The 24,835-nt window shown below is 49.4% G+C and overlaps 10 protein-coding genes across 10 annotated transcripts; 6 read left to right on the top strand and 4 right to left on the bottom strand.

The window, feature by feature from the left end:
* Window positions 1-859: 859 nt before the first annotated feature.
* AKAW2_11031A (SH3 domain-containing protein) lies at window positions 860-1,851 on the top strand (the record flags this gene model as incomplete). Its single annotated transcript, XM_041681134.1, has 4 exons — window positions 860-928; window positions 1,024-1,420; window positions 1,476-1,697; window positions 1,796-1,851. The coding sequence occupies 4 exons, from the start codon at window positions 860-862 to the stop codon at window positions 1,849-1,851; spliced, it is 744 nt and encodes a 247-aa protein (XP_041537751.1).
* Window positions 1,852-2,702: 851 nt separating this feature from the next.
* On the top strand, window positions 2,703-6,302 carry AKAW2_11030A (ankyrin repeat domain-containing protein; the record flags this gene model as incomplete). The annotated part of the gene is made up of 3 exons (XM_041681123.1): window positions 2,703-2,801; window positions 2,859-3,387; window positions 3,448-6,302. The coding sequence occupies 3 exons, from the start codon at window positions 2,703-2,705 to the stop codon at window positions 6,300-6,302; spliced, it is 3,483 nt and encodes a 1,160-aa protein (XP_041537750.1).
* A 798-nt stretch (window positions 6,303-7,100) lies between these two features.
* On the top strand, window positions 7,101-8,446 carry AKAW2_11029A (AIM24 family protein; the record flags this gene model as incomplete). The annotated part of the gene is made up of 5 exons (XM_041681111.1): window positions 7,101-7,155; window positions 7,212-7,229; window positions 7,281-7,715; window positions 7,780-8,129; window positions 8,225-8,446. 5 exons carry the CDS (start codon window positions 7,101-7,103, stop codon window positions 8,444-8,446), a joined length of 1,080 nt encoding a protein of 359 aa, XP_041537749.1.
* Window positions 8,447-9,096: 650 nt separating this feature from the next.
* On the bottom strand, window positions 9,097-10,457 carry AKAW2_11028S (translation initiation factor eIF2 subunit beta; the record flags this gene model as incomplete). Its single annotated transcript, XM_041681100.1, has 4 exons — window positions 9,097-9,263; window positions 9,329-9,943; window positions 10,020-10,149; window positions 10,446-10,457. 4 exons carry the CDS (start codon window positions 10,455-10,457, stop codon window positions 9,097-9,099), a joined length of 924 nt encoding a protein of 307 aa, XP_041537748.1.
* Window positions 10,458-10,961: 504 nt separating this feature from the next.
* On the top strand, window positions 10,962-11,412 carry AKAW2_11027A (uncharacterized protein; the record flags this gene model as incomplete). The annotated part of the gene is made up of 2 exons (XM_041681089.1): window positions 10,962-11,229; window positions 11,309-11,412. 2 exons carry the CDS (start codon window positions 10,962-10,964, stop codon window positions 11,410-11,412), a joined length of 372 nt encoding a protein of 123 aa, XP_041537747.1.
* A 530-nt stretch (window positions 11,413-11,942) lies between these two features.
* AKAW2_11026S (uncharacterized protein) lies at window positions 11,943-12,588 on the bottom strand (the record flags this gene model as incomplete). The annotated part of the gene is made up of 2 exons (XM_041681078.1): window positions 11,943-12,470; window positions 12,526-12,588. The coding sequence occupies 2 exons, from the start codon at window positions 12,586-12,588 to the stop codon at window positions 11,943-11,945; spliced, it is 591 nt and encodes a 196-aa protein (XP_041537746.1).
* Window positions 12,589-14,980: 2,392 nt separating this feature from the next.
* On the bottom strand, window positions 14,981-17,164 carry AKAW2_11025S (uncharacterized protein; the record flags this gene model as incomplete). Its single annotated transcript, XM_041681067.1, has 3 exons — window positions 14,981-16,462; window positions 16,513-16,976; window positions 17,038-17,164. 3 exons carry the CDS (start codon window positions 17,162-17,164, stop codon window positions 14,981-14,983), a joined length of 2,073 nt encoding a protein of 690 aa, XP_041537745.1.
* Window positions 17,165-20,054: 2,890 nt separating this feature from the next.
* On the top strand, window positions 20,055-20,678 carry AKAW2_11024A (RNA recognition motif domain-containing protein; the record flags this gene model as incomplete). Its single annotated transcript, XM_041681056.1, has 5 exons — window positions 20,055-20,074; window positions 20,136-20,208; window positions 20,277-20,383; window positions 20,433-20,545; window positions 20,638-20,678. 5 exons carry the CDS (start codon window positions 20,055-20,057, stop codon window positions 20,676-20,678), a joined length of 354 nt encoding a protein of 117 aa, XP_041537744.1.
* A 511-nt stretch (window positions 20,679-21,189) lies between these two features.
* AKAW2_11023S (gamma-glutamylcyclotransferase) lies at window positions 21,190-22,424 on the bottom strand (the record flags this gene model as incomplete). The annotated part of the gene is made up of 6 exons (XM_041681045.1): window positions 21,190-21,723; window positions 21,806-21,890; window positions 21,961-21,965; window positions 22,072-22,121; window positions 22,196-22,227; window positions 22,327-22,424. The coding sequence occupies 6 exons, from the start codon at window positions 22,422-22,424 to the stop codon at window positions 21,190-21,192; spliced, it is 804 nt and encodes a 267-aa protein (XP_041537743.1).
* Window positions 22,425-23,327: 903 nt separating this feature from the next.
* AKAW2_11022A (putative short-chain dehydrogenase/reductase family protein) lies at window positions 23,328-24,401 on the top strand (the record flags this gene model as incomplete). Its single annotated transcript, XM_041681034.1, has 2 exons — window positions 23,328-24,208; window positions 24,278-24,401. The coding sequence occupies 2 exons, from the start codon at window positions 23,328-23,330 to the stop codon at window positions 24,399-24,401; spliced, it is 1,005 nt and encodes a 334-aa protein (XP_041537742.1).
* Window positions 24,402-24,835: the final 434 nt, after the last annotated feature.

The following is a 24,835-nucleotide window of genomic DNA, read 5'->3' as shown; positions in this document are numbered from 1 at the left end:
TTGCTGCAGCGCTGCCAGATTTAGTTGGTATTCAAGTTGCTTTGTTTATCAAAGGCGACCAGGCGTCATGAGAACGGTCTTTACGTTCAGTAGGCACTTGGGTACATGTGCTTATAATTAAAAACGGAATAATATGAATATTCCATTCCAGTCTCGTAGAGCATAGTATATTTCGTAAAATGACATTCTGAAAATCAGCAATGCAGTTTGGGTACCTTGACATCAAGCACATACGAGTACGACTACTATATGTCAGTAGAAACAAGCTGAAAATTTCGAGTCCCACTTAAATGAGCCACCCCTAATTAGGAGTAGGCTCTCCAAGTGTTGTAGTTAGCGACAGGTGTCTTGTTCATTCCCAGGTAATACTCCCGGATAGCCGGAGAATGTCAGTGGCAATGATTCGTAAGGGTCTGATTTCTCTGCTTGCTGTTAGATACACCAGACATGCAGTGTTAGTATAAGCTCCGATCACACTCTGGAAAACAAGACAATGTGGATTCTTCAAGCGAAACCCATCCAGGGACCAATGTCTCAGAAGGGCGCCTGTGATATGGTGATGCCTGAAATGACAAGACCGACTAAATTCTCGGAGCCAATTGGCGGCAGGCAACCCACCCCCGGGACTGGGGGCCTCAGGTACCAAACTGACTAGCAAGTAGAAGGAGAACCAACTGGCGGGCCTGCCATGCCGTTACATTATTATTCATTCATTATCGATTGCCTCCGTCCACTCCCTCCATCCCATCCGTCTCTCTGTCTCATTCTTTCAACCCTGTCTTTCACTGTCTTCGTTTGATCTGCATATCTGCAAAGCTTGATACCTTCTTGTTGTGTGTTTTTACTTTCTATCCACCTCATGAGCATGGCGTCCCAGTCCGACTTCTTCTCGGCTATGACCAACCGGTCGCTCCGCAACGTCCGATCGGTAGGATGCCCTCCCCTGTCAGCATCGCTCAGTAAACGGAGTTGCTCGAGCTGATCTTCAATGATGCACCTTGCTGACATCCTTCGATCCACTAGGAACTTGAGTTTCTCGCAGATGCATCAGTCATTACTCCGCAACAACTCTCATCCATTCTATCGCAACTACCGAGGGACGATGAACGCAGCAGAGCCCCCGTGCCTCAGCAGCAGCCACCAGTGCAACAACCACCTGTCGTCGCCCAGCAGCCCCCTGCCCCGTACTCTCCTCCTACGAACCAGTTTGCAAACACTACCTTGAACGAGAAGGCCACTTACCAGCAGCCTCCTCCGCAACAGTACTCAACCCCGCCTGTTCCGCCACCTGCTTATCCCCAAGCTCCACCGGTACTGTCTATCGCCTCGGCGCTCTATGCCTACACTCCGACGGATCCCGGAGACTTGGCTCTCCAGCCAAACGATCGTATTCAAGTCTTGGAACACATGAATGCCGACTGTAGGGCTGCCGATACCCTTTGTGTGCCACCTCCCTTGCTAACCGCTTGTTATAGGGTGGCGTGGTCGTAATGAGCGCACCAACCTTGAGGGTATCTTCCCTCGGAGCTACGTGAACGTGCTGAATGACAAGGCCGTTTCGTCTCCTCCCCCGACCAACTATGGAAACATGCCGCTGGAAGTCAGCCAGAGTGGCTCGGCGCCCCCGGGTGAGGAGGGCAAGAAGTCCAAGTTTGAGGAGCAGGGCAAGAAGTTTGGCAAGAAGATGGGCAATGCCGGTACGTTTCAAGCAATGCGCGCGCACTTTGACATATCGAATTGATGCGCCGTGGACATCTCCTTATCTACAATCATTCTTACTGACAATCACACCTAGCTATCTTCGGTGCCGGTGCTACCGTCGGTTCGAACATTGTCAACAGCATCTTTTAGATGTGTGGCCAGTCGAAATCCTATTCGTTTTTTATATTTCTTATTCAAGTGCAGGCTGGAGAGGCGCCATTTGATTTTCTTTCTCTCAACCTCATTTGCTCATGGGAAAGGCGTTGGTGGTTGATTACATTATTATTCGGCAAAACCGTTGAGTTCGGGTCAGTTGGGATAGCGCGTCGCAGACTACTTGGGTTAATGGTGAAATTATTCTAGTCATAGAAGTAACTGGGATGTGTCTTGCCAACTACGGACAGAAGTTGCTCGTTACGTATCTGTCCTTGATTGCGGGTTTACCGCTCCTGTAGTCTTTGCCGTGAAAGATTTCACTCTAGACCTCGACTTATTCCTGCTTTAAGTACGATCATTGTTACGATCTTCTAATTGTCGGCGCTTAAGTTTCGCTCACCTTCACTGTGTCTTACACGGCTAAGCCTCTAAAGGCGAGTCAATCTCCCCTCGCCCCGGCATGAGAAACGACGACCGACTCTTGTTAGCGCCGACGATTATGGTACGCCACAACGATGTGTCCACTCATAGACGACCTACAATCCTTATGCATAACACGGGCGTTTAGCTATTTAGTGTTATATTCAATTATTAACTGTGATTTGTTGGGCAGCGATTCAAAGACAGCTCCAACCGCCGGGATGCAAGATGAGCTGGTGTTTCGGTCGAGTCCGCGCGGGGCTGTGAACAGGCGACAAGGCTGAGCTGCAGCTATCCTGGAGGGTGGAATGTTGGTAAATATAGCAGATGTATTTGATTCAGCTATATCCTATTTTCCGCCGATGTTTTAGGGGGAAAATCTTAAACTTTTCTGTCAGACTGTCTGTCATACCGTGTGCCTCACTATGGTGTGGCATCTATCGCTTATTACTATACTATCATTACTTCCCGGTGCTTTGGCCACCGGCTGGGATGATTTTGCAGATGACCTTGCTACAGATTTGGTATGTCGCCTTTCATACACAGATTTTGGGGCAAGTTCAGTAATATTGAAATTTTAGGCGCCTCTTATATCCCTTTTTGGTGAGCGACTGAGCAAGCAGTTCTTATCTGAATCCACCAGCATCTTAGATAACTTTCTCTTCTCTGTGGCCCCATTGGGTATTCTGACGGCTGTGGTTTCCGTCATTCGTGTTTGCGGAAACTCGTCTCTCCGCGCGTTCATAGGGCGAGCTCAAGAGGGCCCTGGTGAAGCTGAAAATGAACTCTTGTCATGCGTGTCCGAGACAACCGCAGAGATGTTTAACAATGGAGGAATCTCTAGGGTGTTCGGAAGACCTCGACTACTAGAGGTCATTGCCTGGGAGGAGACAGATCCTCAGACAAAGGAGCGCTCCTACCGGATAGGAACTTTGCGCGATGCCCTTCGTGAGGGTGCTTGGTTGGCGGGCAAAGGAAGTTGGATTCTCGATGAGAAGGAATACTTGCCCGAGCTCGATATCCCGAATCTGTCCTTGAACAAGGGAATTGAGAAGAGCAGCCAAGGCTGGTTCTATGCTGCTGCTGTTTTGGGGCTAGGTCTGCAAGTTGGTGAGTTGACGTGACATGTCTTTGGTATTGCCAGTGGCCTATATTGACAGATTATGTCAGGGGTCATTGTATACGCTGCAATAACTGTCTACCTCTTTCCTTTACAGTTTAAAAAAGACGGAAGCCTTGTCGTAAGCTATGCTTTTCCGCTGTTTTCCCTGGGGTCTATCTTTCTCTGCATCGGTATGTTCCTGTGCGCCTTCATCATCGAGCGCTCATCCACCGAATGCTACATTCGACCTGCAATGCCCAGCAAGATCTACTGGTTGCAGCCCGGCGGCCAGGATGTCGGTGACCAAGTTTTTGGGGCTTTTCTAGGTGTTAACGAGGGACCTAATTCCAAGGCGACTGAAGACCTCTTGTACATTAAATCAGTCAGAAGCCCTGGAATCTTCGGCAAAGGGCCATTGCTCGTGTTTACTGTGATTATTACCCTTATTGGGTTCGTCATTCAATTTGTCGGGATCCGAGGGTTGCATGCCTCTGTGGTACTGGCAGAAATGGGCGCTACTCTCCTAATGTCCATCGTCAGAGCCTGCCTGCGGACCAAGAGGTCCGGATCGGACGAGAACCGCCTAACGGCTGAAGAGCGCCATCTTGTGTCCTATAACGAGCAAGAACTTGACTGCTTTGCGTTCCATCTGGAACAAGTCAGGTCGTTTGGTTTAGTCTCGAGCGCGCCACAGAGATCTCGAGCTCAATCGACAACCTCGTCGGCAGCTGCATCAGCACAAACTCCAAGTCAGAAACCCGGCCTTGGAACGAAGCTTATAACGACAAGGGCTCAACTAGCCCGCCTTACGTCCAACCCCGACAAAGAGTCCAGCTTAGCTTGGGATGGCCTTCCAATTAGGGAGAGAGCTCAAAAACTGGCGGACACGATAGAAAGAACAATGAATTTGTTATCAGGCTGGAATAACCTGACTGAAGATACCGTTAGCTTCGACCTCATCCTCACTTGTCAGTCTCTCAACAAAGGCGGTTTCAATCCTGCGCTGGAAACCTACACCATCAAACTATATAGATCAGAAGATACCCTGTTATGGAAGGTTGATGAGACCGAGCTCGAGGCAGTTCTAGGACTATGGACATGGTCACTGCTGAAGTCGAATTCGAAATGGCTTCAGACGGGGCTTGATCGTGCTGTTGGTTTGACCAAATCTGAGGCTATGGCAGAAGAAACCGACCTTTATTTTCATAAGTGGATTTACCGCCATACGGAAGCCAGGATGGTTTCGTCCAAGACCGTGTCATTTGGTAGCGAACTCTTTGGTCTCTATTCAGACAAAAACCCTGGAAGCAAGGAAATTCTCGTTGTGAAAACACAGAATAATCTTGAGACCATGGCTGCTCAGGACATTTATATCCATTTCCTCAGAAGCGTTCTCCAAGACTTCGAAACAATTGGTGGCGATGTGGATGTGCGCCCAGGCTCACAAAACAGCTATATCTCATACAGCAGTCGCCTCGACGAGTTAGTCGCCTGCTTCGAGTCCGGAGAGCTTGGTTCAAGAGAAGATGCCCTGCTATGCGTCGTTCCGGTCCTGAAAGCTCGGAAACTTCTACCAGAGCTTGCTGCAGACTCGCACCGCGTGAGAGCGCTGATTGAAAGACACATTTCTAACGATAACTGGGTGGAAGCTTTCTCTATTGCTCGCTGGCTCTGTGAACGTTCCTATGGGGAGGAGTTCGAACGCTCCGTTTATGAGCTTGGCTACCTCTGCCAGCGTGCGATTACACACAACGAGGACACTGTACGGAGAGAAGGCCTGGACATAGTAATTTCTCTGCTCCAGGACGATCCCAGATGGACATTATCAAACGGCATAAGGAGCTTCCGGCCGACGGACTGGATGAAGTCCCAGCATCAGGAGGCCCGGTGGATCAAGTTCTCTCGCCAACTTGGTTGGATTGTTTGGCACATTGCGAACAATAAGGTCGACCGACACCCGATAAAGATGCGACTGGAATCTCTAGGAAATTATGAGAACTTAGACCTACAAGGAGTGGTCTCCCACGATGACCAAGAGAAACGAAAGTGTGCGGAAGAAACTATTCTAGGCTGGCTGACGCACGGCATGGACATTGTTTTTGAAAGGCAAGTCCCTGGTGAGGAAGATCAGAGTTGCCTTGAATGGGCGTTGCAAAATGAGCAGGATGCACTCTGGCATTGGCTTTTGCACAAATGGACTGAGGTCGGTCAACTCTATGGAGCAATGACTCAGAAGGCCTTTGTGTTTGCAGCAAGATGTGGTTCGGATTTAGCAATACAAGCACTCATGCGGCACGGAGCTGAGATCAACAACCAGGAATATGAAGGATATACTGCACTCCTTGAAACTGTCGGCAATCAGGAAGTAGACGCGGCGAAGAAGTTACTCGCCAACGGAGCAGATGCAAATCTGGGCATGAAAGCCAACGGCCTAACGCCACTAGGCATATCGGCCAGTCAGGGGCAGCAGGACCTTACTTTATTGCTCCTTGAATACGGCGCAAAAATCGACTGTGGTTACGGACAACAACTTAGCGCCTTGCATCTGGCAGTTCGACAAAATCAGTTGAAGACCTCCCGGTTACTTCTTGAGAGAGGTGCAGACATTGAGAGCGTCGCAGGGGACAGTAGAACAATTTTGGCCTATGCGGTAATTGACAATCTCAGAGACATGGTCCGACTACTCCTGGAACACGGGGCGAATGTTAACACTGCGGACGATTGGGGCTACACCCCATTGATATTGGCAGTGCACTACCATGCGTCTGAAGACATCTTCCGCCTATTGCTCGCCAACAAGGGTGACATTCATCAGACGGACAAAGATGGTATGACAGTATTTGACGTAGTACGTCAAAGCAACCGCTTGGATCTACTTGCTCTGTTGGAGGCAGCAGCGCAGGAGAGAGCAGAGACTGTATGAAGCATCTTCGGTACGAACCAATTTGGTAAATTTATCGGAACATTTAGTGTACACTTTCAAACGGCTCCTTGCAAAACATCTGGAATTACAATGGACTGAAAGGGGGCGCATAACTATCGTGAAGGCCAAGCACCAATCTTCTCCCCGCTCCCAATCCTCTTCCCCTCTTCGCTCTGACGCGGCCCACACCACAGCCTCCAGCTACGAACGTCTGCCTCTGGGCTTTTGGGATTGGGGTTGGACTGCTTCCCGGAGCGCTAAGGAGTTGACCAATGACGTTCGCTAGAGCCGGGTGCTTCTCTTGGGTGTGATGCCCTAGAGCTATCAGAGGCCTTCTCTAAGCGCCGACGGCGATCACCATGCAGTAGCTCTGCTTAGTTTGCGACCAGAGCTCATCCCGGTTCATCTCCTCATTTCCTATTTCCCTGTTCAACCGGACAGTTTAAACAGGATGTCGCTGCTCTCGGTTCCTTCAATTCGTTCGAATGCCTTGGTTTTCGTTTCATCGTCAATCATTGTGCTAATCGACCTGTGGTCGTCTTCATCGCTTCTTAGTCCTTTGCGCCAGGGAAAAGGAGTTGTATAATTATATTCCACATCTCGTTTGAACTATACCTACCCCAAACGCTGGGAATTGTACCTAAGAGTTGCGGCAACAGAAAGCCTAGGTATAGGTTTCCTGATCCTGCGTCCTGCAGATTGTCCGCGCGGTTCTACAATCTTGCAAAGTGCCACAGACAATTCCGCATCGATACTGACGATCAGTTCAAGCATCTACAGGGGCCAATCAAGCACAATATGTCTGAGCAGGTTGTGTATCCGCCTCCTCCAAGCCAGGCGCCTTCTTTCCCTCGTGAGTGTACCCTTTGATACTTCATCATCGCTGAAATCTAATCAACATTTCCGTAGCTCCACCGAATGGTGCAGGTAAGCAATGCGGACAGTCATTTTACAACATCCAGCTAATAAATTGTCTAGCATACCAGCCACCACCCCAGAGCTTTCCTCCTCCGAACCTCAGTTTTCCGCCGCCTCCACAGCAGCCTGTAACTTCGGATAACGACAAGGCCGATGTTTCCCCCATATCATCTCCAAATGGGTCGACGACTCCACCGTTAAATGAGAAGGCCGCCTATGCAGCTGAAAATGGCGGGTCCTTTGCTGCCAACTCAGCCATGTTCAGTTCTCCAGAAGCCCAGCAAGCACCAACACCAGGGCCAGGCCTCACACGAGCGCATACAGATGCGACTCTCGCGAGCCGAGTCGCTCCGAAACACTTCGTAGGAGCCACGTCTACATATGCGGACGATGTAGGAACTTTCAATGGTGGCAGCTACAGGATCAGCCACCGGGACACAAACACTCTCTTGACCATTCAGCTAGCAGTAGGGTGTCCCATACAGGCGAGACCTGGTGTGTCGATCTTTTCTCCATTACCATATCAATCCTCGCGGCTAACCTTTTCCTCGTGCTCCAGGCGTCATGATCGCCATGTCACCCTCCATGTCCCTACGAGGCTCACTTTCATTCGGCTGGATGAAAGCTCTTGCAGGTGGCAACATAGCCCGATCGACATACACTGGCCCAGGTGAACTGCTAATCGCCCCATCCATTATGGGCGATATCACCATCATCCGGTTAGACGGTTCAAACGAGTGGATCGTCGGAAGAGATGCTTTCCTTGCCTCCACGACCGGCGTCAAAACCGAATACAAGACCCAAGGTCTCATGAAAGGTGTGTTCTCTGGCGAAGGCTTTTTTGTCTGGAGATTCTACGGCGCTGGTTTAGTATGGATGCAGAGTTTCGGAGCTATTGTCAAGAAGGAGGTATGTATACCATTCTACTCCGTGCATTACCATCTTAGCAAATTGCCCCCAATGGACACACTTGACAGATGGAATCGAACTAACGAGGCCTCTAGCTTGCCGATGACGAAACGTACTACGTGAATAATGGCCATCTGGTGGCTTGGAACTGCCGCTACAAGATTGAACGAGTTGCTTCGGGTGGTATCATTTCCAACTGGAGTGCTGGTGAAGGTCTGGCGTGTAGGTTCACTGGCCCTGGTACTGTGTATATGCAGACGCGTAATGTGTCTTCATTCGTTGCCCATTTGGGTGGTGATATCTCTAAGAACCGATGATGCTGGCTCGTGATCTATTGGGTTATCTGGTCATGGTTCTTTTCTTTTCTTGGTTATAGTGTCTACGTGGTTTTTGCTTGTTTGGCTTTATATAATTACCCTGCTATATACCTGACACGTATCTGTATCTACTCATGTGCTTTCTACGAAGTCATCATTCTGCATAGTCACAAAATTGGATATCTTCTGTCACTTCTTTTGGGTAGCTTTTCATGACTCTGGCAGGCTCGACCGCTTTTTCAAGGCGGAAGCAAAATCCAGCACAATTTCTGCTTCATCTGCCATGTCGCCAGCATACGTGAAATCGGAGTAAGGTCATACCAATCCATTTACCTATCATGCCATGCTAAGAAATCTTCACTTCGTCTCTCTCGCCTCTTCCCTTTTTTTTGTATCCCTTGCACCCTGAAACCGAACCATCGAAAGCCAAGAATGGATCGATCGATCCCACAACGTTCATCATCCACATGTTCACATAAGAGATGTAATGCAAAAAGGATAAGGAAAAAAAGAAAGAAGAAGTCTTTGTAAACGAAAAAGGCGGGGGAAACATATCATAACCGCGCCAGAAGATACCACCGAAGACACCATGGTAGTAGCTTCCTCCATGGATCCTTCTCCCCCTTTGACAAAAAATTCCATCAACCCATTTAACCCTGTCTCTTTCTGCGGCCGACCTGTCCACGGAAACCAGTCTTGATGGCGGCGACGGAACGACGAGAACCGCAAGAGTTGCAGGTGACGAAGTATAGACGGTTTTCACCCTTGTTGAGCTCGGTGTCGGGACTGCGGCAGGTCTTGCAGGTGACGTATTCGACTGCAGGGAATTAGTATCGTTCGCGTTTTTTAATTGGGGATATAGCACCAGGCTGTTGAACATACCAATGTATCTTCTCAAGACGTTCTCAATCTGCTTCTGCTGGAAACGACCCTTGATAACCAGACGACGGCTACCGTCGACACTACCACTGGTACCCAATTCGGCGAACAAGAACTGCATAACGTGATCATCGGACCGCTTCATGCGCTTGCAGATATCGGCAATGTTGGCGAAAATCGTACGACGGTTACCTTCACGCAGACACTGGGGCGGCGGGATCTTATACGACTTGGTACCGCTGGACAACAGATCGGGGTGGTGGCTCTGAATGAGGGAGAAGAATCGGGACACAAGCAGCGAGTAGGGGATGGGTTGCGCGGCGTCGTGAGCCCAGATACCGGTTCCAGCTTCGTGGTCTCCCTCGGGGACGACCTCTTCCTTCTCCTCGGCGACGGCACCGTCCTTCTCTGCAACACCGGCCTCGGCGAGCTTGGCCTCGAAATCACCGGCGTCGACCTTCTTCGGCTTCTTCTTCTTCTTCTTCAGAGCGGAGGGGTCGAACTCGCCGTCGGCGGCGGGGGTCTCGTCATCACCGCCCTCGGTGTCCTTGGGCTTCTTGCTCTTCTTCTTTTTCGAAAGACCCTTGAAGAGTTCGGTAACTTCGTCGACGGCCTTGTCTGTGGGTTTAAAAATGTAGAGGTCAATATCAGATTTTATATCCACGAGAGGATAAGGGAAGAAAGATAGATATACCCTCAGTCTCAGCGACCGGCTTCTCAACAACCGGAGCAGCCTCCGTCACTTCGCCGTTGGTATCCATAATGACAGCGCCTTCACTGAATGCGACGGACTTGCGTTGTTTTTGGGGAGCGGGTTCAACCTGCTAATCCGGACCAGCCCAAACACACGTTAGCGGGAGGGGCGAAATAGAAAACCCAAAAAAGAAGCGCTGGAACACACTAAAGAATGGTCAACCAGTGTGAAGCTCGATCCGCAGAAATCGCGTCCGAGCGTTGCACAACAGGTAATGGGTATATAGAGGGAAAAGAACACGGGGGTTGAGGTGGTGCTTCAAGAAAGCAAAAGCGGAGGGAGTCGAGATGGTCCCACGGCGAAATGTGATGAAGAAAATGTGGGAGGGAAACCGATCGGTAAAGGGAAAACGGGGGTGTGACGTACAGTCTCCGCCATATTTGGGCTGGCCGTTTTTTGATTATCGGAGAGAATGAGCGTTTCTCAACTTCCCACCAGGACAAGATATTCCGATAGATTGCTTGTTGGGTTCGCGAGAGATGACGGAAATTGCTCTAGGGATTGTGGTTTGAGCTGGTTGAATCTCGAAGTTTGGTTGTTGCGCTGACTCGATGGCGAAGAATCGCTGTTATCGCGGGCTCCTGGCACGTGACTATAATGAGTCAAGTTTGTATTGCCATTACCGTCCGGTATTGTGATCCTGGCACGTGAGATCTCTGTCTGTCGGTGTCTCTCCCCTGGATTACATCAGACCATAACTAGGTTCACCGAACGAGCTAGTGTCTGTTGTGTGTATAGCTTCATCCTCTTGATTGATTATATTATTTATGCCATAACATTCGTCAGGCGGTGGCAGGCCCTGCTTGATTACTCTCTTCTCCTTCTTTAGCATACACCACAATCTCCCAAGTATATCATCGGATCCAACCAGAATCACAAAAGATGGCCTCCCCCTCCCCCTCCGCTTCCCTCAGCACCTCCGCCTTCATGGTCTCCTCCCAAGACAAGCACTACTCCTCTGCCTCAGATGACGATGTCGCCTCCCTCCCTTCCGAATCCACCTCCGCATCGGACCTCGACTCCCTCGACTCGGACTACTCGGACGCCGAAGAAGAATGGCGCGAAAGCATCGAGCAATTAGAGTTGCTGTTGACGATGGTGCTGGTGCCTTTTGTGGGGAAGTACTTGGGTAGGAAGTGTGCTTATTGGAGTACGTATACCTCTACTTTCTCTGGTTTCGGTGTGGGAGGGATAATGTGAAGACTATATGCTAATGGATGATTGCACAGGCTGGACCAGATTCATGGAATGGAAGTACCCGGTTGAAGTCGTGGTTACCAAACCTGGAGTGTTCAAGGGGACGGGAGCTGTGGAGGCAATGGCCCCGATATAAACATATTTTCTTTCTTTCTTTCTTTCCTCTCTTATTGGGGAAGAGGAGTATGGGTTTTTGTTTTATGAAGGGGGTGGGGTAGATCTGTCGAATTTCTTTTGTTGGTTTTGGTGTTATTTATATATCTGTCCTGCTCTGTTTTATACTTTCCTTATGTGTGAGAAATGTGGTGGAGACTACTCATTGATTGATTGATGAATGGTGGTTGTGGTGGTGATGGCATAGCATACATGCATACTACATGCATGATTTGACTTTCCTTAGTATAATATACCCAATCCAAATACTATCACAGATACATTGACATCTAGTAATACTACTACCATTCAAATATATCACGCAGCAAAGCAAAGTATATCTCATTCAATCATTTATATACTCCCAGAGTACATGTACGCATGCAAAGAAACTCATCTACCCAGAGTAACAAACCCTAATTCGCCCGCGCAGCCATATCCCCTAACCATTTAACAAACGAAACGAAACGAAGCCAGTTCGTCTGACCCAGTCATGACCAACCAACCAGCCACCTAAATAGTCCTACCCGCCCACCCCTCGCACACACTATTCGCCCCCTTCCCCATTGCAGCCTCCCTCGCAGCTTCAACGTTCTCCCTCGCCATGTTTCTTCTGACCTCACCACTCTCCAGACTCCCAAACGGGATAACTAGCTCCTCTAGCGCCCTCTCCACAATGTAGTACGGATCACTGCATCCGGGCGTGAGGAAGCGTTCTAGAGGGCTAGGGTTTGAGTCATCATTTTTCTGGTGGTTGTGTACTTGTGTACCGAAGATATCTTCCAATAGCTTGAAGCGGGAGAAGAGAGGATCGTGGGGTGGAAGTGATGAGAGAACGTTGGTGATGTGTTGGATGTCTGCGTCAATATCGATGTCTGTGTCTTTTGTGGGATTGGCAGTGTTATTGCTGGAGATGTCGAGAGCCAATTGAGCGTTGAGCTTGTGCATTCGTTCAGAGGATATGAGTGTTGTGAGCCAGGATGGTATCTGGTTCTGCTTTTGGGTATTGTCTTGGGTTTGGTTGAGGGCTTGCTTGGAGTCCTGGATACTTATATTAGGGGTGTCATATAATGGTGGTGAAGGGTCATAGACTGACATGATTGATGATGGTTTGATCATGGATGAAGAGGTTGTGCTCAGTCAAACGGTTGGAAGACATGATGATGACTCCTTGATAAGGCTTTATGATAGAATATGTGTAGACGTGTTGAAAGTGAAATGCAGCAGTAAATATATAGAAGAAACACTGACGCTGTTACAAAACACTCAATGTCCATACAAGCGGTTAGCAAACACATCTTATATACTACAGTAGTAGTAGTACACCCCCCTTCTAGCGCATAACCTCCCACCATTCACTCACTCACTCACGCACATTCGTCACCTCCCCTCTTCCTCTCATCTAGACCCCCACAGACCAAACCAGACAGAAAAAAAGACCCAACAGCCCGGATCAGCCTACTGCAAGGTAAAGGTAAGGCAAAGGCAACGCTCAAACTTCTTCTGCGCTAATGCAACTGAAAAGATTTACCCCTCACAGTACTAATTGTAGAAGTATCACATACCCCTCAAATGACACAGCCCATCTCGCCTGTCTGTGTGCCCTGCCTATCCACGCCACGCAATCCAAACCCTGATCTGCAACCAAACATATAAAATAAAGAAAAGAAAAGAAAACACACCACAGCTTCATCACCACCAGTAGCAGCAGCAGTACCACCTCCAGCCGAAAATAGAAAACTAACGGTGATGGGCACTAGCGCAGAGGAGCAAGATAGATAGAGGGATGAAGGGAAAGGAGGATATTGTATGTGCAACCACACATCATGAAGTACTACACCCTTATCAGCAACCGCACCATCTAACTAACTATCTGCCACATGCATGTATGTCTTGAAAGGTAACCCATTCCCTCGGGCTTCACACACACAAACCAAAAACACTAACGGTTTCCCGCAGCTAGCCTGGTTAATCAGGGGGATAATGGATGACGGGGAAAGAGGAACGTTGTTACATTGCATCTCTTCCCATGCCCAGTGCCAGATCGTCGGGTCCGGGATCGTCAGCGCCGGTGTTTCTACTTGAGGTTATTTCTACTTGAGGTTAGGCTAATGCATGTACTAGATACTAATCCTTTCGTACGCTGGTTGTGGTCTGACTCTCTCTCTCTCCCCCCCTCTCTCGAGGGCTGTGCACACTTTAGCGACTTGCCTGGTCCGTGTCATTGATGGGGAATTAGATCGATCGAAGTTCGATTGTCGATTGCCTCTCTCTCGTGTTATCATCATCATCTACAGTGATCTACTACTTCTAATTTCGTGTGAACGAGTAAAAAGCAGTTTACATTGTAAGCAGAGCCATCCTACTTGAGAACCACTTAACGCAAGTACACAAACCCACCCAGAGCAGATCACCTATCGCCATCACCAGCATCATCATCATGATCATGATCACCCCGAAACCCAATCAATCAATCAATCAGTCAGTCAATCAACGCCTTGATGCCCAGTCCCCGAGACTACCTACCTAACTAACCACCCTCATCAAACCCCGTCAGGTATCAATGACAGCAGAACTAGAAACCCACTAGTAAGTAACAGCCATAGTTCATAGCCAATCCATACCAAATCCAGAACCTCATACATATATAACTCTTACTCCTATAGCTAGCAAGTAAGTACTTATTATCTATACCGTCTTTCATAAGGAAAGGAAAGAAAGGGAAAAGGGCGGACCCGGGGGAATGGTTCCGTAGCGTGATGGATGGATGGATAGATCAATCCAATTTCTCCATCTAACGACGTTACATTGCATATATTATACCCTGCTTAGTAGGCCTAAGTAATATTGGTAGTAGGGCAAGACAACACACGGCAGGATCCTCATCCCAGTCACCTCAATACCTACTACGTAGTAGTTAGTAGTACTCTGTAGTAATGCTCGCGCTTTCTGCCTACGTTGTTTTCGTTGCCTATTTCAAGGGCTTGCTAGCTGACTGACTGGAGTAATCTACGCTAATTGCTCCATCCCTGCATGTCAGGTATAACAGAACCAGTGTGTCGGGGATCCCTAAACTGACGATGATAGACACGAGGTGATACAAGTCAGGGGTTCAAACAAAGCAACCATACTGTCGGGACTACTAACTACTCAACTGTCCCAAGGGAAGCCCCATTATTGAGTTTCTTGATTGTGTACGATTACTATCCCACGCTACTGCGGCCGAAAAAGCAAATGCCGGCCGCTACGTCGTCGATCGCAATTCGTTCATGCGTCGTAAGGGCTGCTGCGCCTGCCTACGAGGCCAGCCGAATTAATTATTGTCTCTCAATTATTGCATGGTCAATCGATCTGGCACCCATCTGTGCTACTGGGGCCGGCCAAGTCTCGGCATGTTGAATGAGCAACAGCAAAGGGGTATATTGTGTATCCTGGAGGATCTGCAACATTTAGTATACATGAAAAACATCATCGTGTCGAGTAGTCAGCAATCACAAAGCAAAATCGCCCAATAAAGCAAGTGAGCAATAACGGCCCCCAACAGCCATCTATCAGTAACCCATTCTTTGCTGCCAAAATGTCCCAAGCCCATCAGTGGGGTCCCAGCGGCCATTTCCTATTCCAATGGCCCCACCCCTTCGTCGTGACAGCGACTCCAGCCAGGGTCCCGGACGGAAGGTGGTCCTGGATTTTGATTCTATCGATTCATCATCATGAATTGACAGCTGACTTGCGTCTCTCATCTGGCTTTCTTTGACAGTTGATGGGGTGTCTCGCATGCTGTCGATCGAACACAAGGCAGTTGAAGGTTTCTCAAGCCTTGCCTCCCACAAATGGTGCGGCTTTTCTCCCAGAATACTTGTGCCAAGTTGTGTAGCCTCCAGTCGTTCCTGAATTTCTTGCGTATTATTGCGATTGGCTGCGCTCGAGGTCGGCATACTCAAGACCTGGGTGTCAAGCTCTGTATCCATATCAACAATGATAGATGCTGTCTCCCACTCCTCCAGGTCAATCAAACTCGCCATCTCTGAGCCGCAGTCATTGGCTTCAGGAAAAGCTGTGAAGTCCAGGCTCTCATAATCTGGCTCCTCGAACCTCTGTCTAATTTGACTCTGATGACCCTGCGGGTTCTCGCCACAAATGCCAACATCGGACATCACGGACATCTTTCTACTACTGCCATGATTTAGAGACCAAGAGAGTTGATTGTAGCTTGGTGTGATTGTTCCTCGGAGTTTAGCACCAATTACTCCTTCATAGTCAAAGTCTTCAGTATCAGCTACAGATTTGCTGTGAGGCTCCAAGGTTGGCTGCCAACACTTGCTGGTATTGGGCAAGGCAGACTGGTTGATTGTACTCTCGTGCACACGAGCCGCAGCAATATTCCCGTCTGTTCCTCGTTCCTTAATCTTCTGGTCACCCACTTTGTCTTCATCAGAACGCCTTTCGGTGACCTCATTCGACCTCATGACATCAGGATGCTTACACTTTTGTGAGACACCGTCTTGAGGCCTAGTGGAGCAGTATTGGCCCTCCTCCATGCTTGTGTCATCAATGATATATTGATTAGCCAAGAGGGAGTTCGGATGCTCTTCAATGTGCACCTCAGTATTTCTACTTGACGAGTTACCACAAGCAGACACGCAACTATCTGTAGCAGGCTCTGAGGTGGCATTCATTTCCAAGGACTCGGTGACAATGTAGTCTGCTCTGGGCAATTCTCGTGAGAGATAGAGGGCGACTGTAGAGGCGGTGTCCGAGACATCACTCTTATACCTGCTCCCTAATGAGCTCGTTCTATGGACATCTCGAGGAGAACTGTCAATCAGTCTCATTAGGGTAGCGTTATTGGTATTTCTCTTAGTAAGGAAGTCGCTTTCAGAGAAATCAGAGTCAGAGCTGGCTCTCTTGCTATCTGTGTTCGCGATCGTATCGAATCCAAAGAAACCTAGCGAGGGATCGCGGCTGCGGGTTCTGATAGGAGATGATGCCTTCCCTCTTTTGAAAATCCCGCTTGTACGCCTTTGGCTCAGCTGTTACGGTGTTAGCGATCTCATACAAGGCCCAGCAGCATGTCACTTACAGTCAGACGGTCACAGGGCACGTTGGGAGCATGAAAGGTGTCGTTGAATGTCCTCTTCTTCGAACGAGGGCGTTCGCTGATCTTCTTATCCTGAACCTTGTACTCGTATCGGTCAGTCTTTGTTCTGTGTCGAGGCTGCCGCTCATATCGGTGATGTCCCCTTTCTTCGGAGTTTGAAGACGTTGCTGGATCATTCGCTGTTGACGATGCAACTGGCTGTTGGGATCCTGTTGGCTCGAGTGAAGCCACCTGACCCACACGAGCCTGCTGTAGTTTTCGCACAGAGGGATAACATACAGTAACGCCTCCTCTTTCAGCGTAATAATTCTCCCATCCAAGCCATCCTGGCTGTCGTTCAGCGAAACTGGCTGGCGTGTTCTCAGGTTCCGCGTTCATTTTCTTTATTTCTTCATATCGATCTTTGTCGAGGGCATAAGACACTGGTTGTAGGTAATAGGAAGGAGCTGCAAATTGTCAGAGATGCACTTGAGGCTTCAGATACTGGTAATGATGAATGGGACCTACGGTGGCGTAGAGAGCTTGTATCTCGTGGTTCGTGGCTATTGTGCGCGGCATCTGATTCAGTAATCCAGTCCTGCACTCTGTTATAGAGATCGGAGTGCCGTAGCGGATTAGCACCAACTTGAGCCATGTTGTGTAAGCTGGTAAGAGATGGGGCTGTGTTCAGTGATTTGAGGGGATATGTAGTTAGAGTTGTGGTGTGTGTGTGTGTGTGTGCGTGTGGGCAGGAGCTCCCCGACGACATCTCGACCAACGCTTAGCGTCACTGTTGCTTCAAATGATGTCGCGGTTGCCGAACATGACCACTAGACTACTGAGTCGGTGTAATATAGAGTTAAGGTGGGAAGGAGAATCCGAGACGGGTAAAGCATGTGTTTTTCAATGAGACTATTGAGGATATCTGTAATTCTACTCGCGGTATAAGTCTCCTACTTGTTACATCGTATCTCCCCATTTTTCACTTCACTTTTGTATTTAACACGTAACAGTGATATCTCGGGGGTATCAAGGTGGCTGGGAAATTATAAAACCCGACCAACGGCGCTATAGTCTTCAGCAACACAAGACAGCTCTTTGCCGTATCTCCGCTAGAGGTATATCTTGTACTCTGAGAAGTACCCTTGCAAAATGGGGGTCAATTACATGCTGTGCCTGGGGAAATGGCAAGTGATATCCTGCCGCTCCATTCGTTTACCCTCCGGTTATCGCCAGCTATCTAAGAGGCAAAGTCAAAGGGATAGACATGCAGCAGCAATAGGGAGATGAAATTGGGCCTTCAATAAAGGGGGTCTTCGTCGATTAGCTTGTTGTGTACCTTCGACAATATCGATGGGAGCATGGAGTCTCAAACATGATGCGTATAGGACTCAACACTGCGCAGGAAAGACATTTCAAAAGTAGGCTGTCAGCATAATGGCGGATTTCCGCATTCCTCGAGCTCTCCGCAGTACATCCTTCAAGGGATTCCTCGGAGTTTGTGGTTTTGCCTTGTCAGTTGTATACCATGATGTTTTATGGACACTAATTTCCGATTGCCTCAGTTCATCAGAGAGATGCTGCATTGATTGCTGCAGAGCGAGCAGCGGTTGGTTGATACGCAAGGCTGCCATTCGTTCGGCCGATGCCCTGTTGTCCTGCACAACACCTGTCACCGCCACGCCGTCGTCAAGGGCTGCTTCTGTTATGCTCGTCTTTGTGCGCGCGGGCATTCCTGGCACATTTCTTGATATCGGTTGCCCGTTTATCGACAGATGGCTGCCATCCTGAATGTGGTACATTATCGTAAGCACCTATAGGGTTCTTGACGACTGCGCGGCCATCTTGATCGATATTCACACGGTATTCGTTAGTGATGTCACCCACCCTGATGAGGCCCTAGAATATCGAGGCAGTTCTCAGGGTGAAGGATGAAGCACCGTGAGTGATGATGCAAAAACAAGGTTGACGGTAGAGGAAGAAAAGGTGGAAGGTAACACTACCTTCATATTTGGGGGTTGGACATAGTCCATTCGCTGCTCGCACTTGCTGAACAAATTCAAACTCCTGAGTGCAGCTGAAAAGCATGCAGCGCATCAAGTTCCAAGACAGATTCTGATGGTCAATAAAGAAGCCAGTGGAGAGCAATTGAGGGAGGTGGATATGAGAGAGTGTGGTGAATAGAAAGAAGCACGGTGCAGGTCTGGCCCCACCAGTAGCTAGAATGCTTCGTCCAGTGAATACTTCTACCCGGGAATTGCTTAGTAGTGAAGACCCGGGCCTGTCAGATAAGCTAGATAGATAGCTGGCAGGTACCGGACGAGTGCCAGTCTATGCTCCCGGCATGTGTAAGTAACAACTTTAAATGCCAGCAATACAAGCTGTTGGGTTGGTTGAACAGCAGCGTCCGTGCAGCGAAAGATAGGCCATGTCCGGCATCTTAAACAGCCCTACGACGAGGATCCGGGGACATGAGTAGTTCTTCGTCGGTCAACGGGAGCTGCAAATTGACACCCGTTGTGTCCTTGAGCTTCGGCGCCATGCATAGAGACCTAGCCGACTCTGGTCCTTAGCTCCCTTTCAGTGCCGGCCTGGTTTCCGGTTCTTGCATCCTCAAAACCAGGCTCCATCGTCCGCCATCCAAGTAGGGTGGATAGTAAGTAGTTCCAAGCGCCTTGATGGAAGGTCGCCAAACCAACTTGAGGTAAATATCCACCCATCGGACTCTACGGAGAAATGTGATCCCAGTGCAACGGCTACAGCCACCGGTAGACATCTCAACAGTTTTTCCCCCAATTTTCCAATAATTTTCCAAGAGAGGAGGGGAACGGAGGTGCGCCGGGCATGAGTCTTTAGCGTCTCCAATCCCATCGCTGGTTTGCATTATTAAGACAAACAGCCCTGATGCTCTCTCTTCCCTTCCCTTAGAGCCTCGAGCACGCCAGGCTCTTCCCTCTTCCCTTCTTCCCTCTCTTTTTTTTTTTCGTTTTTCCCCCCCGCTTTGCCAGCCGCGTTTTCCTCTTCTTCGTCATTCTCACCGGTTCCTACAAAACTAAATCCCCCCTAAAACTCCCCCCCATTCCTGGTCCCGGTTCTGCAGAACTGCTTCCTTAGTTTACAACTACCCCTCCATCCCTTACTCAAACTCCAAGCACCACTCGCAAATCAGGTAGGTCAGTCTCTACTTTCTCTTCGTCTTTCCCTTGGCAGTATGTTTTAGTTTCATGCTTGGTGGAGTCACTTGCAACGGTCTCACTGAATCTCCGTCGTGGAGAGGACCCTCCAGGGTCTGCTGTCGTCTCTCTTAAAACCATTCCCTTCATCCTCTCTCTCTCCCCCACTTTCTTTTGCTTTTTCTTCCTCCGTCTACATTCTTAGGTCTCTTCTTTGGTCGGCTGTTGTGAAATTTTCTCAAAATTCGACGTGACTACTTTGTCAAAGAAACCATCGCATCCAACCCCTCATTCTCGCTGTGACATCCTCATTCCGCAGGTGCTTACTACCAGAATAGTTTCCAGCTCCGTTGTAGGAAACCTCCATAAAAAATGTCTAAGCTCTTTATCGGGTCTGTCAATTCTTTTTCCTTTCTGGCCACCCGGCCCCAATAGCATACTGACCAAAATCAGCGGCCTTGCCTGGCACACCACTGACGATACCCTCCGTGAGGGATTCTCGCAATATGGAACAATCGAAGAAGCCGTTGGTCATCCATGTTTCGCGGAGCAATGAAAGTTCTCCATCATTATGCTCGTACTGACCAAACTCAGATTGTCGTCAAGGACCATGACACCCACCGCAGCCGTGGATTCGGATTCGTCCGCTTCGCCTCTGATGCTGAGGCCGACGCTGCCATGAACGCCATGAACAACCAGGAGTAAGCAAGACATCTAAGTGTTTCATTTCCAAACACTGACAAATTTCAGATTCGACGGCCGTGTCATCCGTGTCGACAAAGCCTCGGAGTCGAGACCGCGCATGGGTGGTGGTGGTGGTTTCCACGGACGCGGTGGCTACAACCGTGGCTACAACGGCGGCGGTGAGTTTTTCTCTTCTATCTCCCTAGTGGGCACTGGCATCAAGGCCCTCTTTTTCCCCTCCAAATTTCATATTGTAGCTAATAAAAAGCAGGCTGGCGTTCCCAGCAGCAGGAGCCTGAGGCTGCAGAGTAAGCTGCGCAAGCTATTATAGCATTGCCGATGGCTTACTACGGACCGGTCTCTTGTCCTATTCTTCATTTCTTTTCACGATTTTCTTCCCTCTTTCTCGCATGTCAGCTGCTGTTAGTCCCTTCGGACATAAAGTATGGGATAAAACCCCGGGCGCATGCTACCCAGCTTTTATGATGGTGACTTACGACGAAACGACCCCTATCTCTTGTTTCTTTCCGTTATTGTTTTCCCCTCTCACGCCAGTTCATTGCGATAATGACATCTCTCTCGTGGTTTGATATGGTTTCGCATCGCGTGGCTTTAAATCAATTGTTTCTGACGTCGTTTACTCGGGTCATGGTTGACATGTATGTAATCTGGCTTATGTTAACACCTGGTTTGAGGCCGGTGGGAAAGTGGTCCAGCGAAAGCAATCAGTGCTCTATCGTGAATTTGGAATCAATCTAGGTCCAAGTCATGATCTATCCCAATCTCATCATCTCTATCTCTCTATATTCTTATTCAGACATGTCTACTCAGCAGGCGGGAACCGTTCATGTGCTTCCCGCGCCGATGGATGCAGCGACTCTTCCAAGTCCCGTTCAGCCTGCTCCTCTTCCCTACGCACCTCTTCCTCGTTCTGAAGCGCTTTAACCCGTTTCACTAGGTCGGTGACATGCATCTCAGCATTCCCGAACCCAAGCCCCTCGAGCGCCTTCTCCAACATGAACAGGTATTCCGCGTTCTTCCCACTCTTACCCTCGCTGCGACTGATCACCTCGGCCACCGCCTGTTGTTCACGCTGTGCCGGGTCACGTAGAAATTGCGGGTTGCTGGGCTGGCCGATGTAAACCATGCAGGTGATGGGGGTGGCAGGATAGTCCGAGGTGTCAGTAGATCTAGCTCCCTGGGGTGTCAGGACCGGGTGGAACGGCGTGTAGTGGTCGGAGTAGCCGTTGATTTCCCGGATGTCAAGATATTGTCGGACTTCATTGGCGTGGCTGGCAGGGATGTGGTACGCTACCCCCCAGACTGTAGCTGTTGCGGAGGTTTCATGGTGTGCTAGCTGTTTAGAGGGGTGGTTTGTGAGATAAGTGACCAGAGAAACAGGATATGTGCAGGCGCAGAAGGGAGCAAAGGAATCATACCGGATCATCAAGAGTTTCCCAGAACTCCCGGTCAATCACTGTTAATACCCGTCCGGGGTTCTCTTTTGTGCCGCGGTGGTCGTTACTGTCCTGCGTGTTAGCCTATTGTGCTGAAACAACAAATTTTCGCAGCTTGAAAGCATATTCAGACATACCTAGCCTATGATTCAAATGACTCAGTTAGCATCATCATCACCAGTCGACATCATCCATAAACAAAACAAGCAAACATCATGGAATAGACAATGACATAGTCAACAACATACCTGCCAAAACCGTCGGACATAGCCATTGATATAACCCGGAACACGCTGATCTACCCCAACGATAATTAACAACCAATTCAATCTCCTACGACCCTCTTATCTCTCCAGAACAACATCAACATACCAAAATGCGGCGGAGGCTTCCAAATCAAGCTCCTTTTGGCAGCAAGAAAAGAAGAAAGGGTCAGCCACCACCGTCACCCAGTCATGGGATAATCACCGCGCCAATCGCGTTCAAGGACCTGATAGGCTTACCCGTAGCCGAACACCCAGAGGTCGCCGTCGGGGAAGTTTTCGCGCCAGCCCTTTTCGGATGAAAGGACATGGTGCTCGGCTTCCTCGCTAGACACCATAGCGTAACTTATATTTGGGGGTGAGTTTTGGTATGGTCTTTGGCCTGATGATCTTTGTCGGTGTGGATAATTCGGCTGGTCTGCGGGGTACTATATATTACCCCTCATTCGAGGTTGCTGGTTGGATATATATTGATGGGTAGGGGGGAAGAAGTGGTATTTTATAGGGAGGAATGTCTTTTGACTTTTAGTTGTCTAAGAGAGCGCACTCCAAAGAAAGCAGTAGAAACAATACGACTGCTTTTGAAGGCAGCAAATACCCCAGATTTGTCAGTCTAGAATTGCAAATGGCGAACAACTGAGCCAGATGGTCGCAAGAAAGGCCTCTGCGTGTTTGCATTGTTTGCGATGTCCCCTGACCTGATCCGCGCCCAAAGGATGTTGCCACTTTCCTGCTTTCTCATTCGCTCTCCATTTCTTCTAATACTAAAATACTAAGCAATATCCCCAGATTTCTAGTTGCTTTATTCCAAGCCTCATATTGTTCATACGGGTATATATCTGCGAACCGGAAAAATTAGGAACCGCCTGTCACTACCGGATTCAAGGGCAAACTTTCTGCTGAGGACCTTGGCGGACTGCAGAAACTGCTCGTACTCGTAAAGCCGCGTCGAGTATTGCTGCGGGGCGGCCCAGACGCCGGACCCGGCCTTAGCTCAAGCTAAACCGCCCTGGCAGCTATCGTCCACGGCGGATCGCTAATCAATTGAATTCAACTATCTTCAACTTTATGCAGGGTTGGGTTGGATCCGATCCTTCGAAGACGCATCCCTGTTCAGCCTAGATTAATTGATCGGCCTGACTGTGTCGATTGTCAGCTCCTTTGGGCTACATCAATGACTGGCCGTCCTTCTATCCTCCCTGGATTGTATAGGGTTCTGTCGCGTGCCGATTAACTGCATCATGGCTAGCCTCCTTCGTCTACTACGCACCCAGTATACCCCTCCGGTCGACCCCAGTGGGGTTTCATTCGCAGGAAAAACGGTCATCCTGACCGGAGCTACATCCGGACTGGGGTTCGAGGCGGCCGTCAAGCTCCTCAATCTCGGGGTGGAGTCGCTCATTATAGGGAGCCGGAACCTCCAGCGAGGCCAAGCGACCAAGACGGAGCTTGAGAAGCTTACAAACAGACAAGGAGTGATTCAAGTATGGCAGCTGGAAATGAACAGCTTCCAGAGCGTCAAGAGTTTCGCAAACCGGGTGAACGAGGAGTTGCACCAATTGGACATTGCGTTACTAAACGCCGGAATATGGAACCGAGATTTCGGCGTATCGCCCGAGGGATGGGAGGAAACATTGCAGGTCAATACGTTATCCACTTCCCTGTTGGCGCTGTTGCTCCTTCCGAAACTAAGGAGTAGCTCCTCCTTGTCCGACCCGGCTCATCTTACGGTCGTGTCCAGCCAACAGTTCGTGCGCGTGAAGGCCAAGAGTCTTCGGACGGTGCAGCCATTATTAAAGCATCTGAATAGCCCGCAGACCTTCAAAGGCCCCAAGCAGTATGGTATATCGAAGCTTCTCCTGGAGTATGTTCTCAAGACGGTAGCTGGTCTGGTTCGGAATGAGAATGGCACTGTGCCGGTCATCATCAACACTGTAAGCCCTGGGTTTTGTGTCTCGTCTCTTGGACGGCAGTACAGTAGATTCTACGAGCGATGGGCGACGTGGTTGGCTTATAAGCTATTTGCGCGCACGGCGGAGCAAGGGAGCCGGTCGTTGGTCAGTGCCACTTATCAGGGGGTGGAGTCGCATGGGAAGTGCTGGCGGAGTGATGGATATCTAGAGTAAGTGGTTTCTCTTCTGTGAGATTTCTACGTGTTGTCTTTGTGGCAGGGTTGCTAATGTTCGGGCAGTGAATCCGTGGCGTTGACAACGGGAGCGGAAGGAAAGCAGTTCCAGGCGAGAGCGTGGACGGAGATCATGAACGAGCTGGAGGAGCAATCCGAGGGGCTGAAGGAGTCAATCAGGGGGTGGTAAAAGCGCTTAATCTTCACTAGCCGGGGCGATACGTCTACGCCTTCCTGCACGGGGCCAGTTGAATGAATGACTGGCTAGCGTGACTGATGGGTGATATTCATAGTCAGACCATACCAGACCATAATTTGATAGGAAAGAGACCTTCCCCGACGAACAGACGCTGGCCAGGCTCCACCGCGAATGGAAGAGGAACCAGTGGGCCAAGCATTTCCGGAACAAATAAAGAAGCCTCCAGTATAGGGCTGAGAACGGTCGGGCATGCCAGTGTTTGGTTGCGGACCGTCCATTGCGGCTGTCAAGAGGGTAAGGTTACACTGGCGACGGACTATTTCTATCTGAAGCAATTGTTGCTGCCTCCTCATTGTAGAGGTATATACACAGCCTCCTTGCAGGGGTGGCAGGACAAGTTTATTAGTTGAAGCGGTGCCTGAGCA

This window comes from Aspergillus luchuensis, chromosome 1 (genome assembly GCF_016861625.1).
Source record: "Aspergillus luchuensis IFO 4308 DNA, chromosome 1, nearly complete sequence".
Lineage (NCBI taxonomy): Eukaryota > Fungi > Ascomycota > Eurotiomycetes > Eurotiales > Aspergillaceae > Aspergillus > Aspergillus luchuensis.
This window is presented reverse-complemented; position numbering and strand designations above follow the sequence as displayed.